This window comes from Portunus trituberculatus, chromosome 20 (genome assembly GCF_017591435.1).
Source record: "Portunus trituberculatus isolate SZX2019 chromosome 20, ASM1759143v1, whole genome shotgun sequence".
NCBI lineage: Eukaryota > Metazoa > Arthropoda > Malacostraca > Decapoda > Portunidae > Portunus > Portunus trituberculatus.
This window is the reverse complement of record NC_059274.1, coordinates 13,136,635-13,156,256: the sequence shown is the minus strand read 5'-3', so window position 1 is coordinate 13,156,256 and position 19,622 is coordinate 13,136,635. Positions and strand designations below refer to the sequence as shown.

Below are 19,622 nucleotides of genomic sequence, written 5' to 3'. Positions count from 1 at the left end.
GGAAAAGGACTTGGGAGTGACGATGGAAGAAAACAATCAACCAGTAAGCCATATTGATAGAATTTTCAGAGACATATAATTTGCTAAGGAATATTGGATTAGCATTTCACTATATGGACAAAGAAATGATGAAGAAATTGATAAGTACTAAAATAAGACCTAGATTGGAATATGCAGGAGTTGTGTGGACCTCCATAAAAAGAAACACATAAGGAAATTGGAGAGACTACAAAAAATGGCTACAAGAATGGTTCCAGAATTTAAAGGGATGACATATGAGGAGAGACTAAAAGCTATGGATCTACCAACCCTGGAACAGAGAAGAGAGAGAGGGGATCTGATACAAGTTTATAAATTGATTAATGGAATGGATCAACTGGATAATGAGAAACTAATCCTGAAAGAAGAATATGACATTAGAAGCACAAGATCGCATAGTAAGAAACTGAGGAAGGGAAGATGTCTGAGAGATGTTAAAAAATATAGTTTCCCGCAAAGATGTGTTGAAACTTGGAACAGTTGAGTGAGGAAGTGGTGTCAGCAACGAGTGTGCATAGTTTTAAAGAGAAATTGGACAAGTGTAGATATGGAGACAGGGCCACACGAGCATAAAGCCCAGGCCCTGTAAAACAACAACTAGGTAAATACACACACTTACCTGATAACACTTAGTGACTTGCACAGACGGGCAGGTGGCCATATGGCGTTGCAATGCACCTTGTGAAGAGACCACCCGGCCACATCTCTCACATTTCTTGGAGCCTGACAGGAGATACAATGTTCTCATTCACTGCAATTCATAACTTTTACTTTAAAACTCACTTTTATTATTAGCTTGCATACTGCAACCACTGCTATGATCTTCATCAACCACATCACCATTACTGCTGCAATAACTGCCACAATCACATCATAACTAGTGCTTAGCACCACACTATAACCACCACTACAACTACTGAAAGAACACTGCCACTGTCAACAAATAAGGAATAACATTCATACAAACAAACACTACAACATAAGCATTACAACCTGCCATGTGTAAATCATACAAGATTCAGTGCATATTATTGTGGTGTGTCTGAACCAACCCATGTGGAATTGCTAGACTGGTATGTAGATTTATCACTGCTAGAGCCTTGTGATGGTGTTATAAAGGTTCCATGGTGGTGTTATATGGACAAACCACATGATGCTATTACAAGGTAATGTGGTGGTGTTATAGACCATGTGATAATGTTACATACAGGAATCATGTAGTAGTAGTGTTCCTAGGGCATGAGATGGTATTAAACATTCCATACAATGATGTTACAGGGCTATATGGTTAGATTACAGGACTCATGTGGTGTCATCATAAGAAGTGTGTGATGGTGTTAGAGGGACATGTATTTGTAGTATTGGGGCATATGTGGGTGTTTCAGGAAAATGAGTATATGATAGTATTGGAACATGTGGTGGTATTGTATTGGCCAGTGGTGGTGTTACAAGGACATGTGGTAGTAATACAGGGAGCAATGGTGTTAAAGAGAGGCCAATAGATCACCTTGATGCTTGAGGTGGTGCTGGTGCAGGAGCTGAGGGTTAAGGAAGGTTCGGCCACACACAGGGCAGGAAAGGCTGGCTTCCTGCCCTTCCCCAGGACAAAGATGTTTCAGCAGACTCTCTTTGCGGGCAAACACCTGTACCATAAATGGGGACAAGTAAACGGTAGGTAGTAATCTATCTAGCAATACAATTGTAGGGTACAGCCAGGAATAAAGGATTGCTTCAAGCTTGCAAGTGATCATTGTTGTGTTCCTTCTAACTCTTACCTTTCTTGTTTTATAGTTGCATTTTCATAGTTACCGCAGGAATCGTGTGGAATATCACCAGTTATTACCCTATAGAACTCTTAAAGCACTCAAGTATATGTGATCCAAACCAAAAATGATAGACACATGTTAACATCAATGATCTTACACAATGATTCTGAAGACTTATAATCCTGATTCCAAGAGGCCACATTCCTACTATGGTCATCATTCTGGACACAAGCACAAATGATCTTTAGAGAAAAGAACCAAACATTCCTTTAACTTTCCCTGAAACCTCACAAGCCTGCATTCCTCTCAAACCCTAAGGAAGTGGTCCATTCTTACTTACCTTCAGACACAACTGACATGTGAAATCTCCTGAGTGTTTACGAAGATGCCGCAGAAGGTACTGAGGCTTGTCAAAGCTCTTGGTACATATTTGGCAGTTATGAGGACCTTCAATAGGCTTGGTGGGTAGAGCAGGAATTTTGTTCAGGCTCTGAGAATCAAGGTCAAAAGTCATTGTCACATGTTATCTTGTTACATATTTCACAATTTTTTATCACAGATCATATTCCTCATGAATGCAAGGAACACTCAAAAAAAGGAAAATGATGTTTGGTGATCAGTAAAAATTTCTGCAAGAAAGAACTCCAGCACTTTACAATTTGAAGGCACACTCATCTTAAAATCCCAATGTGAAAGACAAACAGAAAAATAAAAAATGGAAAATAGAAGAATTTTATGTAGCGCTACTGGAAATCAATGAAATCACCAAAACTTAAAATGAAAGGCCACTAGACCAGACAATGTCAAGATCAGTATTAAAAGAATACAGTAACCAGCTTAAAGATTAATAATAATAATATGTATCCCTATTAATAAAGGAATAGTCCCACAAAATTAGAAAAGGGTAAAAGTTAACAAACAAAATCCTTACAAATTGTCAATTTAGTTTTAAAAAAGGGGAAATCTTGTCTTTCCAATTTGTTGTGTTATTATTCAATGGTGATTGATATAATACAGGGAAGAAATGGTTGAGCAGACTGCATTTACCTAAATCTAAGAAAAGCTTTTGATAAGGTGCCCCAAAAGACTTCTGTGGAAATGGAAAGATTGGTGGTGTAAATTAAAGACTGCTGGAATACCCAGAAGATTTTTTAAACAAAGAGAGGTGAACAGCACTAAGGAACTAGACCAGTGTGGAGCTCAGTATAAGTGGAATCCCCAAGAATCAATGATAGTACCAGTAATGTTTATAATATATAAATTATATGATGGAGAATGAATCAGGTTATGTGAGTCTTTTTCACTGATGATGCAAAACTTATGAGAAGAATGAAAGAAATTGGAGAATGTGTACAAGATACATAATCCACTGCCAAACAAGAACAGAGAATCTTACATTGCACACAAGTGCCATCTTTTTCATTGGTCAAAGCAGTTCAACTAATGTTAGGAGAGTGTAACTTACACTGTGACTTCTGTCCTCATCAGGGTCATCCAGATCCTCTTCTTTATCATTCACTTCATCATTGGATCCCTTGGGTTTAATTCTCCTTCTGGCCATCACTTTTGCTGCACATGAAATGAAAAAGGACAATTTTCATTCACAAGCAACCATTACAAATGTTTGACAGGATAGGTGGAAATAGGTAGATATGTTTTATAAAGAGGGACTGCCACATGTAAGCCTGATGGCTTCAAGCTCCTTCCACTTATTTACTTATGTTTTTATATTAAACAGTAAACATACTACCATTCTCATGCAACGTCATAACCTCTATTTTACAAACATTAACTACCCTACCAAGGGTTTGGATTTTACATTTCACACATTCCGTCCATATTTTATACATATTTCTGCTTCAACCAGCACCAGATCACCAGCATGCAACACCAACACTTAACATTAGAGATCAGTCCATTTTCATGCAGGATCAGAATCAGCCAATTTTCTTCTACTGTAAGTAATGAAAAGTACTGACCCTTTTTATCAGCAATGCTGCCTGCTGACTGTACAAGATCAGTGCATGGGTGACCTGACTGCTGGTGTCGCTGCAGCAGTTCTGCACTTGAGAGGGATAGGCCACACTCCTCACACACATGGCATCGCCCTACAAGCCACAGTAAGTGTGCCTGCAGAGCAGACAAAAATTGGTAAAATATAAAAATTCTACGTACCACTTAGGAATTAAATCTTAGTTTATCTTTAAATTATTTTGTTCACATTTCTTTTATAAAATCATATTAAGATGGATCTGTAATCCAAAAATAAACACTAAAATTTCTGAACATTGCCAAAGTGCAATTTCATTCATAGTTGTAGCACTTTTCTTGTTTCTTTCACCCTAGCTCTAACCTGTCAACTCCATCCACCATTAGTGTGGATCCAAGTTATAGACATAACAAAATTCAATAATGTATATAGTAGAGATGTACCGATACCAAAATTCTGGCCGATTCCGATACTACCTAATTGGGCCGATACCGATACCACCGATACCGATACTACTTATAGTGATTACTGCACTGGACACCAAGATGAGTTGGTGGACGGTGAGTGTTATCAGATGGAAGGCTTTGTTTTGGGGGATGCTGTGAGTCCTTCTGAGAATATTTGTGAAATAGGAGCAATTCTAGAAGCTTTTTGAAGCCATTTGCAAAGGTAAATTACTCAGTAATTGGAATGAATATCTTCTCAGTCTTCTGATTCTTGTCAGTTATTTTAAATTCTTACTTCTTACTCCTTTAGCGACCATTTGGTCTTGTGCATTTTCATTATTAATTTTCTATTGACGATATTTTGGCAATCAAAAATATTTTTTAGATTATTAAAATTGTAAAACAGACAAAATATTAGCAAAAGAAACTCATTTTGTTGTGTATGTTTCTCTTTAATTAAATATGACATCCTTTGATATTAATTCATTACACATTAGTAGACCAATTCAGAAACATGAGCTTTCACCTAATCTTTTCAATTAAATAGGAAAAAGTTTAGTTTATTCTAAATTTCTAGGTTGTGGCTTATTACCACAGAAAACAGTACTCTATGACATACGGTAATCACCACGGAAACTTAATACACCGTATTATATTAATTTGGTATCATCAATATCTTGTATCGAATATATCACTAAGTAGTAAATTCCTTTTAGGTATCGGAAGTATCGGCATAAAATAAGCCGATACCGATAACGATACCGATACCCAAAAAAATGGGCCAATACCGCCGATTCCGATACCGATACTGATGCATCGGTACATCTCTAGTATTTAGTCTGGAAATATTCTAATTCTGGGAGTCTGTCTCCGTCAGGTTGGAACATAAGTCATTTTTTAGTCTTCACTATTGCTTTAATCAAAATATAATGCAAGTTGTGTCTAACACAGGCAAACGGTGGAATTGAACCCCATATCAGTGATGATCTAGCTGTATAAAAATTTTTTTTTTTTTTTTTTGTTGGAGTACTTTGTTCCTTACCAACTTATGTGGAATTCCAACTTGCAAAACAATGACATATGAAGGTCTCAGTGTACACATTTAATAAAAATAAATAATAGGCATAATTAGTAACATGTTATAATGAAGACAGTAGTATCTGTGGAGGAAGTAAGATTTGGAATACTGTACATAAGGCTGGATTTCAATTGTGAATACACAAATGACAATCTCACATTCTAAAAACAGACACAACTAAGGTGATGAAAAAAAAACATTGAAGACAATATCAATGAAACACTGCTGCAGTTAGTATTTGGAGGTCTTTTATGAGTTATACAAGACTTGGTAGCAGCAAAGTTGGTTCCTTATACCTTGAGGTGCTTGGTAAAGGTGAGCAGACAAGTGTAGGGCTGCCCACAGTATGTACAATTCCAGGGCCGTGGATCCCTTGCTCCGAGTGCCCTTGGTGGCAGCTGCTTCACCATGTCTGACTCAGCCACACACACTCCTGCAACAACAACACACTAAGTGAATCAGTGAATTACTGACAGCTACTCTGAAATCGGATTATTATGATGCAATCAATTCTGATGAATTCAAGATTCCAGCATTAAGCAATAATAAACAATATGAATATTATATATTCACAACACAAGCTGAACTCACATTTAGAAAGACAAAATAGGCTAGTAATGCACCAGATTTTAATTTCAAAAGTGAATCACAAGTAAAATCTTGGATATTTCAGACTGTCACCATTTATATCCAATCCTTTTTAGCCGAGTTTCATGTTGTATGGCAAATCATGTCTGAAATCTTCCTTTTCATGTAATTTATCAATCATCTTATTAATTCTTTACAAACATTTATTTAATTTCATTTATGATGATGGTAATTCCTTTCTAAAATTCTCTTCAACGATATACATGGTTTCCCACATGCCATTGTGCATAATTTTCCAAGCTCTTTTCATTGCAGAAATCAGCAATTTCCCCTATTAGAGAGATTTAGATCTTTGTCCATATTTTTGGATATTACCTATTCTAATAGTAAATCAAAGTTACCAAAGTTATATTACTGGCACATTCTCTGTAATCCAGTCTCAACCCCAATTGTGCTTTGCAGATTGATTGGTATTGTTAATCACTTCACCATGGGATAGCTACTCAAGTTTTTGCTTGTTGCCCTTGTATTGCAGGTACATGCTAAGTTATGATGATAAAAACTAGTAAAATTTGTGAGTCCCAGAGAAAATCATATTATATACCATCTGATGCCTGTCCCACTAAGGAAGGATAGAACGGAGATGCCATCTGAAGCTTATTTGGACTTGTTTGGAGTCAATGCAAACCTACCTGATCGATGTCCATTCAGCTTCCTGTATTTTTTTCTATGGCGTGGTGCTACAGTGCTGTGAAGTTTCCCACTTCCCTCAATATCACTAGGAAGAGGAAGAGGCATATCTTCAACAGTGTCATCCCCCATCAAGGCCTGCTCCTCATCAGCCTCAGATGCTGCTGTGATGGTGAGCCTCACAACACACTCTGGCCCTGTAGAGTCTTCCCTGACTGCGGCCAGTTGGATACTGGAACCAGAGCTTACTTGCGGTGGCTGGTTGGTACATAACTGAACAGTTTTCTTTCCTTGAAGGTATTTTTTTGGTGGAAAATCATGAAGCATAAGAGTAGGAAGTTCAGTTATTGCAGCATGTCCCTGAGTCACATTGGTGTCACATTTGCCATCTACATCAGTCAGTTCATGAGTCAAGTGGCAGTCAGACTCATTATGCTGCACACTGTAATGAGTGAAGGTCACCTCGCCCTGCCCCACCACTATCCTGGCCAGGGAAGGAGCGACCACCAGCTTCTTTCTCGCTGGGGGCTGACCACTTGGGATGACTTTCTGAGTGACCACAGCAGTTCCCACAAGGCTATGAGGGCTGCCCACCTCCTCCAACTCCTTCTGTATTCTTGGTTGGTAGAATGGAGCATACCACACCACCAGTTCTGATCCAGCTGGAATATTCTCAGTTGATACATAGTAAATCAGGTCATCTATCTGGAACAAGTAAAAAAAAAAAATAATAATAAAAAAAAAAAAAAAAATAATAATAATAATAATAATAATAAATAATTAAATATATATATATATATATATATATATATATATATATATATATATATATATATATATATATATATATATAATAAAAAAAGAATAAATAAAGTCACTTCACTGTGATCACATTGTGTGTCTTTACTACATGAAGGCCTACTCTCCAACAATCTTCTATAGAGGACATGCTAAAAACCACCCATATCTCTTATCTCCACCATCAATTCAAAGTAAACACTCCTCACTGACGTCTAAAAATATGTACTCCCTCATTTATCCTTTACTTTTAATCTTCACATTTTGTCAACAGTTTCTTGTAAAGCCCAGCAACTCTGATTTAATTTTAAAAAAGTATCTTGCCTGATTTCTAACATGGCAAGAATCACATGTATAGTGGAGGCTGGCAGTATTATGGCCTGGCTCCATTAATAATAGAACACAAGGAAAAGGTTTTCCTAGATCAGGACAAGATTCATCCCTAATTTATCCTATTCAAAGATGTGTATGAATTTCTGATTCAGTATATCATGGATCAAAATGGTTGCAGAAGGAGAGAGATTAAAGAAAGATGTCTTAACAATAAAGAAATATAGAGTTTTGGATTACAAAGTGCAGTCAACAGAGGCCCTAATCTTACAATCTAAGTCTTAATAGTTAGAAAGGTAGTAAGCTTTATCATATGAGTGGTGTTAAGAGTATAAGGAACACAGTTCATGGTGTGATCAGTGACTGTGCAACCACGAAGCTCCTTGGCCTGCACCAGCGTACTCAATCTTATATATCTATTTAAATAAAAAGCTAACAATCCTATACAGTGATCAGATAAAGTGCTACACACTCACACATGCATCATTCACACTCTTAGCCCAGTCAGTCTCAAGGGTATTAGGCATACCACAACATGCCACATACATTCATCGTAAGGCCTAGTAGCATACACTGGTTTACTCCTGCCCCTTCATAATGATCAAACCTAAATGGCATCCAATAATTGCATTTCTTATACAGAAACTTAAAAAAGCAAGGCTATTGTTAAGGTATAAATTGTCTATTATAATTTTCTTGCTTCCCTATGAAACAGCTGTGAGAACAAGACTGATCTTAGCCAGATGTCTCTATCAATTCTTATTCTTTATTTCCTCCTCATGCACCTGCATCAGGGGACCATGCTGAAGTCAGCATCCATTCTCATGCCTCGGTGTGAGGATCTATAGTTGCTTAAAATATATGTATCTTATCATAATTAATGTAGGGTGACATATACACCTATTTTGTACCATAATATGCTTCATTGTTTTTACCAATACTATCTGTAATATTCTATTATTATTATTATTATTATTATTATGAGGTCAATGAAGGTGACCCACTGGAAAGCATAACTGCATAAACCCAAAGGCCCAGTGGGCGGCACCTCACCGATAAGTGAAAGGAAGTAACAGGAATGAACAACAGAATAGGAAGATTGGTAGAGATCTAAGAGGTAGTGAGTTCAGAGAGAAGAAAGGTATTCACACGTTTTTTAAATGCTTCAATGTTACTAGAATTAACAATCTCGTTGGGAATTGTATTCCAGAGTCTAGCAGATACTGGGATAAAACACCGGAAAATTGTGAAGTATTACATCGATTCACAGACAAGGAACGGTCATTCATGATCAAGGATTGTCTTGTAGCACGTGCTGGTAGTGAAGGGCAGGCAAATGACAATGCAACGGGTGGTTGGAATTAGACATGATTTTGAAGAAATAGGACAATGATCCAACCAAACGACGATGCCGAAGATTAATCTCAAGATTAGGAAGAAGAAATTTAATCTGGTTGAATGCTCTATCTAAAAGCTTTAAGTGAGACTCTGCTGCAGAGATCCACACAGAGTGACAATATTCAAAATGAGGCAGTATGAAAGAGTAAAAGCAATTTCTTACAATATCATCAGAGGAATATATCCGCCTACATTTGCGTAACAAACCAACTTTACATGAGACTGATGATGCAAGTGAACGCAAGTGCAACTCAAAAGTAAGTTTGGGATCAAGGGTGACTCCGAGTAACTTCAGAGACGAACAATTAGGAATAGGTACTTCGTTGACAACAATATCAGGGTGAACTGGGAAAGGTGTCCTTGATCTGCTAATAACCATACTATGGGATTTACTCGGGTTCAGTTTCATACCCCACCGATCACACCATGACAGAATCCTTGAAACATCTTGAGTGAGTACATTAGCGACTCTCTGCCTATCCTGTGGGAAGGAATTGTCGCATATATAGTGGTGTCATCAGCATAAGCAACCATATTAGATTCAATCCCACACCACATGTCAGATGTATAAATAATAAAAAGAAGAGGTCCCAGAACACTTCCCTGCGGAACACCGGATACAACTGGACTAAAAGAACTAAGGCAGCCATCAACAGTCACACGCTGCCTTCGACTCGTTAGGAACTCTGACAGAACTTGATGGACGCGGCCACCAATACCAATAGATCTAACTTTCGATAAAAGGGCTCTATGATTAACACGATCAAATGCAGAACTAAAATCAAGTGAAATTACTCTAGATTCATGACCAGCATCAAGGGCAGCTTGCATGTCGTGCGTTATGCAAACGAGAGCATCAGAAGTACTGAGACCTTTTCTAAAACCAAACTGACTAGATGGCAACAAATTATTAATATCTAAAAAACGATTGAGACGCTTGGCCAGCAGGCGCTCAAAAATCTTAGATAACACCAGGGTTATGGAAATGGGTCTATAGTCACCGGGATGAATGGAGGATGAAGATCCCTTTGGAATAGGGGTAACATTTGCAGTACGCCAGCATACCGGAAAAGAACCCTTACGAAAAAGAGCTCTAAAAATAACTGCCAATTTTGGAGCGAGAGGAGAAGCAATCTTTTTGTAAAAAAGAGGCAGAAAACCCAAAGGATCACAACCCCCGAATGAGTCTAACTCATTAAGATATCTTAAGATTTCGGAGGACTTAAAGGCAATGGAGTGTAATTTAATGTCCTGGGGACAAGACGGCGGCAGATCAAACTCTTCATCACTTTGTTTCGAGTTAAAAACGGAAGCTAAAAGATTGGCTTTGTCCTTAGAATTATGTAATAAATGTGCTAGGAGGAGTTTTTATAAATATACTGGTGTTAGCACAGAATGTTGATGAACATGGAGCCTTGTGGTGATTTTATGCAGACATAACTCCCTGGTGACTGCCGGGAGCTGGAGTTGTGTATGTGTACAAGGCTGTCTTGGTGTAATGTAAATAACTGTACATTTAAGCCAATATAGTGAAAAGACTGTATGTGTTTGTCTTGTCACCCTTGGAATACAGTGGTGAAAGAGTTCGTAAGCAAATAACATTAGTGAGTCGGTTACAGCTCTAACAAACAAAACAGGGACCATAACACTATCCTTCAGTGTCCTTGCTACACTAAACTTTCTTCTTTCTCTCACCTCTATTGTCCACCTCTTTAATGCAAAAGTTAACCAGTATCATCAATCATCCCTTTCTCTGGCAAACTCTGGAATTCCCTGCCTGCTTTTGTATGTCCTCCTTCCTGTGATTTCAACTCTTTCAAGAGGGAAGTTTCAAGACACTTATCCTTTAGTTTTGACAATCATTTCTGATTGTTTGGGAAAAGTACTCAGTGGGATTCTTTCTTCCTATGATTTTGTTGCCCTTGGCCAGTGCCCCTACTGCATAAAAAAAAAGTCTCTCTTTCTTTTCTTTCTTCATTTTCTTCATATGCTTATTTTCATACTGTGACTTGTTCCCTCTCACCTGACACACCAGCAGGTTACGATTGGAGGATGAGCCAATAGGGATGAGGCTCAGCCAGTTGCAGAGCCACTTTCGTGACAGGTCCAGGAAAGTGTGGCCACCTCCTTTGTGGCAAATCTGAGGATGTCAACATGCAGGCCCACAACATTAATCATCATCATCAACTTGAAAGAAATTAATCAAATAAATAAATAACAGAATATCACCATCCCCATTCTCATCAGTGTCTCTGCTATTGTAATTCCACTAATTATCCCAAATAATACATTGTTTAATAATTACAATAAGATAACAGCAATATACAACCTATTATGTCCTCATTATGGGAATGTATTTACTATGTGGTCACAAACAAAAATTTCAAAGAATAATATCTCTCAGTAATGCAAAGAAACACAATGTAAATGTTATAGCAACTACAAAACCTGGCAGCTAACAGAGAAGGAAAAAAAATCAGCCATGGCCACCAAACATCATCACTAACTCCCACTCTCACCACTGCCCACGGTTACAATAACGATGACTATGAATGCTGTAAGAATCTTTTTGTTGCACTTGACATGTAATAATTTCATGTGCAGCCACTTTAGAAAAAATGCAAAGTAACTTAACCATAGGGAAAAGAAGGTAAAATACAGGCAGATCTGACTGTATCACAGGCTATGATACTGCTACGGTGCAAGACACCATCTGAAAATATTAAAAAAACATCAAACAGTATAACAACTTATAACCTGCACGGGAACTGGCAACTAAGTGGACCACTTTTTTTAACTCTTTCTGTTACCCTTGACCAGTTTTGCCCTCTTACTTAAAAAAAAAAAAAAATAAAAAAATAAATATATATATATATATATATATATATATATATATATATATATATATATATATATATATATATATATATATATATATATATATATATATACCTTGAGAGGAAAGGTGGTGTCAGGTGGGAGGTGAGGTGTGTGGGGAGCCACCAGAGGCCCAAGCTTTGTCAGATGAGGTACCTGTTCTCTCACCACCACTTGCCGGCCCACAGCTCCTTCTTGCACTTCCACCCACGGAGGCAGACTCTGGTATGCCAACTGGGTCTCATGATGTTTCAGAGACTTGCTCTAAGGGAAAAAGTAAAGAGAGTGCATGTGATCTCCATCTCATCACCAGTCTAATCAGTTCTCAACCACTCACTTCATAACTAACCTGAACCCTGAACCTAAAATATCTCCATTCTTGATATTTACATTTATTTTGTTCATCTTTGCACCATCATTGTTATCCATCCACACATGCAAAAATGACACATAAATAAGTTAAGTAATACAAAATAAACCTGAGAGAGAGAGAGAGAGAGAGAGAGAGAGAGAGAGAGAGAGAGAGAGAGAGAGAGAGAGAGAGAGAGAGAGAGAGAGAGAGAGAGAGAGAGAGAGAGAGAGAGAGAGAGAGAGAGAAAGTAATAGGGAATAGATAAATGTGGAGGACAAGGAGGTCTATGTGAATGGGGATGTGGATGGAGAGAGAAAGAGGGCTGACTTAAAATATCTAAGTCAAAGGAAGCTCTAGGCAATCACCACATTGTTGAAAAAAGACAGATGTCACTTTCATTAGAAATAAAGATAAAAATGTGCTTCATCAAGTAGAGAGCCAGGCATATCGTTGTGTTAAAATCAATAATTCTTTTGTAGGTATAAAGACTGATGTCTGGAAAGAGATGCATTTGCTGTCAAATCTAAAACTCAATAGTATTACACTTCATACCCAAACATATTTTGTTCACATCCTCAACATACATTAGGCCTGAATCTACACAATTAGTCCATAATCATTTAACTCACTTGGAAATCAGGCTGTGAGGATGTGACACAGCTAGCAGCTGGGTGGTCATCTCCACACAGGTCACACACACCACCTGGACAACAATATTCTTTATCAAAACCCAAATTTCTAGTAATGTAGTATATCTAGCAGCTTTCATCTTTTAATATAAGCCACCACTGATAAAGTATTCTCTAAGAAATTAATAAAATGTAATTACAATGCACTGCATATACCAGACAAAAAATTTTTTTATGAAGTCATTATGACCACTCTGATAATCCTATAACTACAAGTTAGCATGTATCAGCCATCATAAGTAAGTTCTTCCTAACAAGTGTGAAACACAGGAAGGCATGTGACAGGTGCAGAAGTTTTCATTGTAGATGGAGACCAGAGGAAGTGACTTCGGTGAGCCACCTTCACCTGATCTGTGGTACATGGACATGGCCAGTCAATGTGAGAACTTGACAACACCAGAAAGCAGCCTTGTCAAGTGCTGTGGTGCTTACATCAAAATCATTGCTATTGTCATCAGAGAAACAAAACACACATTCTTCATCCATGTAGAGAAGTTGCCCTTGTTGGTGACTTCAACCTCCCATCCATCACCTGGTCATGCAATAGACTGTCAGTTCATGCAATCACTCATGACAGACTTTTCTTGAATTGTTTTGCTACATTAGGATTGACTCAGTGGGTGCACAAGTCCACTTTTATAGCCTCTGGTAATACTCTTGATCTAGTCTTAACAAGTGAAATTGATAGAACTAATGTGGAAGTGTTACCTCCTTTACCAATGTCAACAGTCTCCTGTAGTTTCTGGCAATGTCTTCCAAATTACTCCACAAAATTAACAACATAATTCAGTCTCTGTCCCCCATCATCAGTGACAAAAAGGGCAGTATGACGTAATCAGAGCTCACCTCTCACAGACTGACTAGGATTATGAGTTTCAACATCTGGATGTTGATCAAATGTATACCAAATTTATCTCTACCCTCCAGTCTCTCATTGATCTATTTGTACCTCAGAAATTCCAACACAATGATCCACCTTTGGATTTCAAAACCCAACAGGCACTGCTTACTAGGAATAAGGAGACCTGGAAACATTTCAAAGGTATGAGATGCAGACTTGGTAGAAACTACCACAACGTTCTTAAGTCCTTGAACGACTACTTTATTGCCAATCATCATTATCAATCTTAAACCTTACCCAACACACTGACTGTGAGGAACAACTGATGACAAGAGCTACGTCTAATTCTAAGATAGTTCACTTGTACATTTGTCACAAAAGGAAGAGAAAACCAACTATCGGTGCTCTGAAGAAGGGCGATGACAGCCTGACCAGTAATTGTACTGACATGGCAACTCTGTTAGCCGAGGCATTTGTCACCACATACTCCACATAGCCTTTACTCCACCCTAAAGAACACCAGCATTGTGACGACACTCAGAGCATTCTGGATTTCCCTCCTCACACTGTGCTACATTTACTGAAAAATCTTGATGGAGCATCAACCATGGGTCTAGACTCTAGATGAAGTTCATCCCAGACTTATTGAAAAATATCTTTACATGGTTGCATACCCACTGTACCTAGTATTTACGAAATCAATGTGTTGTAGTCGTATTCTTTCTGCACGGAAAATGTCCACATTCAAGAAAGGGTCTGGACCTACTCCTCTGAATTATTGCCCAATAAGTCTGACATCTGTGTGCTGCAAGATAATGGAATATGTTGTTCACAAGCAAATAGTCACCTATTTTGAGGATAATGCTACTATCTCACCATATGTTTGGTTTTAGAGCAGGTTATTCAGTTGAAGCCCAATTGATCACCACTTATGATTCTGTCAATAAATGGAATGATGAAGGATATTTTGTTGATAGAATATTCTTTGACTTTAGTAAAACTTTCAATGTTGTGAATCATGTAATCCTGATTGACAAAATGAAGTCAACTGGTGTTAGGCCTCCTCTCCTAGACTCGATATAGTCTTTCCTAAGCGACAAACACTTTAGAGTTAGCACTGACGGAATGAATAGTGACTCGTATACTGTAACCAGTGGCGTGCCCCAGAGCTCAGTTTTAGAACCACTGCTGTTATGTGAATCATGTAACCTCTGATGTGTCTTGCAATTTCAAACTTTTGCCAATGACCTGAAACTATGAGTCCAAATAAATCAGTCTACTGTATGTGAGGCCTTCATGGGTCTTACAGAAGGGCAACGAGATATTAATATGATCGTGTTAACTGCTGAATCCTGGTGACTGAAAATGAATGTAAACAAATAAGCAGTGTTCACAATTCAGAGAGGGTCACTTAATTGGAACCCTGTAGGTTCATACTCTATTACTTAAATGATGCATGTTAGTTTTGTAAATACTTTCTCTGACCTATGGGTAACAGTTGATGCCTCACTAAAATTTCATCAGCATATTCATAACATTGTTTCTAAGGCTAGAGCTTTAGCTAGCAATTTGTTGAAGGGCAATGTATGTCACTCTCTATCATTCATGGTCACTCTTTAAAAATCCATATCAGACTCCTTTTGGAATTTTCTTCATGTTTGTGGTTCACTGGGTATACAGACGACACAAGTTGCTGGCTGGAATCTATACAGACGAGGTGGGCCAAACACATTCAAGGCCTGCATGACAAGAGCTATTCAGATAGACTCGCTCCACTAAACCTTTACTCTGTGAAGGGAAGACTTCTTCATGCAGACCTTATCAAATATTGGAAAATCCTCCACATAGAATCATCAATGCAGCCCGAGACACTGTTTGTTCTTTCCTTATCAGTGGGCACTCAAGGATACTCTTACAAGCTCTTTCCAAAGCACAACCTGGAATCAAGCCACAGATTTTTCTCCCAGAGATGCATCCTTCTTTGGAATTCTTTCCTTGCTCAAGTCACCCAAAACTGACTCACTAATCTCTTTTAGGTAAACAGTAGCTACATGGTACTTTGGAAAACCTATTGTTCGAGTATGATAAATAACTATATCTTTACTTATCCAAATGCTGTATATGGTATAATATCTAGTCATTACTTATCTAAGTCTATTGCAAGTCATTTATATCTTGGTCTGGCACACCAGCATGGGGCCCATTCCGGGACAGGCTAACCTCTCCCTTTCACTCTCCTGCTGTCTGTGACTTAAGTTACCCATACGCCTGTGTGGCAAGAGTCACCAGCCAACAGCGCACCACCAGTCAAAACAGCTGTCATGAGAAAACTGGCAGACGTCACCTATGCATCACAGAGACATGGTACTATTAAAAAAAAAGAGGAGCTTCTTTTACAAGCTTATCATAGACATTGTAGACATTATTCATAAAAGAAATGAAGCTTTTAAAGAGGTGAGAGGAAAGGAGAAGTCAGAGTCCTGTGAGATTCAGGGATTATTATATAAGGATGAATACAGTTGATTTGACAATCAAATTCTAGTTCCCGAAATGGGGGTAAGTGTACTTCTTCCTTGAGGCTGTGCAGAGCTGGAGCGTACAAAAACATCATCAAACTCCATTATTCCACCCTTTCCCTGCTATAGTGGATTTTATTTGCTTAAGAACAGTTAAGCAACAGTTACATTTTGTGCTCTGGAACATGGCCCTGGGTTCCCCCTAATTCTATTAACTTTTTGCTTATTTTGTGCTACACTTTCATTGAGCCAAGGAGCCAACCAGGTAAATCAACTGGGTATCAAACACGCAGATGTAATCAATCTGTTAAGGGTGGAACCACAGGGTGAAGTACCACCCATTTACATTAGGTTAGTCGCCATAGACTTTAATACAAAGGATTATCTCTAGTCTAACCTAGCCAGCAGGAGCTGTCTCCCCTGGGCACTCCTTAAGGACACTATAACCTAACCTAACCTAACCAGGGATCTTTGCCCCCATGGACCCCCTTGAGGAGAGTAGCACTTCTTTCCCACTTCACATTTACATCTGAGGTGTATGCACGAGTATATGCAAACAATTACAAAAGAACAGATCAGTAACAAAGGTGGAAAAAGATTTATCAATTACCAAAATATTTTCTTGTTATTAATTCATCATTCTGACACTGAAGAAAATACCACTAGTTAGGTCACATCTTCTTAAATAATGGCTCACAAATAAAATCTATTTGACTTCTATTACTAAAAGATACACTCAACTAGTCAATCATTATCACTCTTCAAGAAAGTTAGTCTGACTAGAGTATCCTTCTGGAGTTCCTCCTTCGCCCAGTCTTGCCTGGTCTGAGGGTAATAAGGCCCTACCAGGCGAAATACAGTTGTTAAGGTGCATGCATGCCTATGTTGCCTTTTTGTCATTGCGTTAAATGACTGTCAGGGGAAGTTTTTTGTCTAGGTGACCCACTAAGCCTCCACGTTACTCGTCACCTCGCCTCACCTGAAGCCTCCCTCATCTCCCTGTGAGGTGCCCGTGGCCTATCATGGGCGAGGCGAGAGGGTGAGGCATCCAGGCGGACCTATCACCGCAAGCCGAGCCCCTGTAGAGGTGCCTCTGGGTGCCTGCGATGGGCCAGCATTCAGGTGACCGCCCTGCAGCGGCTTGTACCTTCTTACCACCCTAGTGTCAGGAACAAAGTGTAATTTAGTAATTCGCAATATTTATCTAATTTCAAGATGATATTCAACATTATAATGAAATTATATCTGGTCTTTGAATATATAAAAATTCTTTTTATTGTTGTTCTGTTCTTCACCAGTGATTCAAGACTGTCCATTCAAGTGACACGACCAAGAGTATTTCCGTCGCTTAATGTTTGGTTTTGAAAGTTCTCTCGCTATGCACATAGTATTCATATGAACTCGAAACCAAGATATGATCATATACTAAATATAAATTTTTCAGTGGCAAATTTATTTATTCTATCAACAGAGATTTAATTTGGAATTCTTCAGGTCAAGCATTTATGAAATTTAAGATTCATATAGTACTACCTACTACCTACTCGTACCACATCTAATGACGCTATCTATCAAAGCTTTCACAGATTGTCTATCATGTATATAATATGTTTTTCTTATCATATTGGTCAGGAAACATGACAATACAGCGGCAGCGATGAAAGCCATGCACGCGCAAAGGAAGCCATATGGCATCGATTCTTGACTAAACCTACTATTCTTATCACCACACTATCGCACGTAATCAAACTCGATATCGCGTTAGTTTCTCTCAGACAGTGAGAGTGGGCGGGCTTGTTGTGCAATCTACTGGTAAGCTTGGATATTCCCCTTGAACAGATCGACTAGTGCAGGTGTGCTATGCTGGCAGTAATGGCACAGACGGCCCCCTACTTGATGAAGCAGCCTTCCTAGTCTTATTTCTACCTAGAGCGATATATCAACTCAAGGGATTCTAATAGGTAAATATCACTAGCCAGAAGTCGTGACGTATATTAACCCAAACCTTTCTCGACCCCACTTCATACTATGTCCTCCTCGATCTCTTCTTTTCTGCATTTCTAGCTCATACTCTCTCTCTCTCTCTCTCTCTCTCTCTCTCTCATTCCGGAGTCAGACTACATGTATACAACGTACACACACAACGTATAGTGTGGTTAGCACGCTCGGCTCACACCCGAAAAGGCCCTGGTTTGAGTCCCGAGGCAAACGGGCAAGCAAGCCTCTCAATGTGTGGCTCCTGTTCACCTAGCAGCAAGTAGGTACGGGATGTAACTCGAGGGGTTGTGGCCTCGCTTTCCCGGTGTGTAGAATGTGTTGTGGTCTCAGTCCTACCCGATGATCGGTCTATGATCTCTGAGATCGCTCCGTATGGGAAGTTATGGGGAAGGCTGGCTGGGTGACAGGAGACGACCGTGGTGGTGAATTACACACACACACACACACACACACACAGATTGGATTTATTATTATTACTATTATCATTATCATTATTATTGTTACTTAAACTAATAATAATGGTAGTTTTTTTTTTTATTGTTATTGTTGTAGTACCCTAGCTAGCTAGTATTAGTATGTAGTAGTAGTAGTAGTACACAACAAAGATCGGCCATTATGGGCTCTGAGCTGAGCCCTCCGTATAGGTTAGCTGCTAGCTGGGAAATATTGACGAGTTGAAACGGGTAAGGATGGTGGCTTATCTAGATATTGGGTGGCTGTTTGTCTAGGTCTGCTGCCGTTTATATATATTGGACGGTCTGAAGAGCAATTGCCTTATTTAAAGACATTCCGGCATTGTTTATCTATTTTGGGAGTTAATTTGACTGTCCTTCACTTTCTACTTCTGAAAATACAAAGGGAGTATAAAGGATATTGATGTACTGACCTGTGAGAAAGGCACCAATGATGCGCCTCTGGGCCCAATATTTATTTACGTAATTCATTTTAAGAATCGCAAGAAGAAAGAAAACGCCCAGACTGAAGTGCACTACATTCTTAGACGTAACAAATACTTAAACTAATAACTAATATATAATAACATTACTGAGTCCAGTATTTACAAAGCAAAGTCCAACAACTGCCTGTGTTTCTCACTAACAGCGCCATAGACACATCGTACTGTCGAGAAGGAAATCACAGCCGGACTACATTATCTTACATTTTCTGAATACTAAAATAAAAAAATAAAAAAGTTACTTTCCAGTGAAATAAAGAAAACACAAATT

At 38.6% G+C, this 19,622-nt stretch overlaps 1 protein-coding gene across 2 annotated transcripts in view; it reads right to left on the bottom strand.

The window, feature by feature from the left end:
* LOC123506443 (PR domain zinc finger protein 15-like) overlaps window positions 1-17,739 on the bottom strand; it is a 34,101-nt gene extending 16,362 nt beyond the window's left edge. The window contains exons 1-12 of one of the 2 annotated variants that reach the window (XM_045258530.1): window positions 17,694-17,739; window positions 17,378-17,557; window positions 12,982-13,055; window positions 12,076-12,264; window positions 11,147-11,263; window positions 6,600-7,302; window positions 5,616-5,752; window positions 3,785-3,935; window positions 3,271-3,374; window positions 2,146-2,295; window positions 1,547-1,682; window positions 659-762 (exon numbers count right to left, since the gene is read on the bottom strand). In XM_045258530.1, coding sequence (XP_045114465.1) covers window positions 659-762; window positions 1,547-1,682; window positions 2,146-2,295; window positions 3,271-3,374; window positions 3,785-3,935; window positions 5,616-5,752; window positions 6,600-7,302; window positions 11,147-11,263; window positions 12,076-12,264; window positions 12,982-13,055; window positions 17,378-17,393 — 1,881 coding nt within the window. In that variant the 5' untranslated portion in view covers window positions 17,394-17,557; window positions 17,694-17,739. Of the gene's footprint in view, window positions 1-658; window positions 763-1,546; window positions 1,683-2,145; window positions 2,296-3,270; window positions 3,375-3,784; window positions 3,936-5,615; window positions 5,753-6,599; window positions 7,303-11,146; window positions 11,264-12,075; window positions 12,265-12,981; window positions 13,056-17,377; window positions 17,558-17,693 lie in introns of those variants that run through there. The other variant, XM_045258532.1, reaches the window with a different exon arrangement.
* Window positions 17,740-19,622: the final 1,883 nt, after the last annotated feature.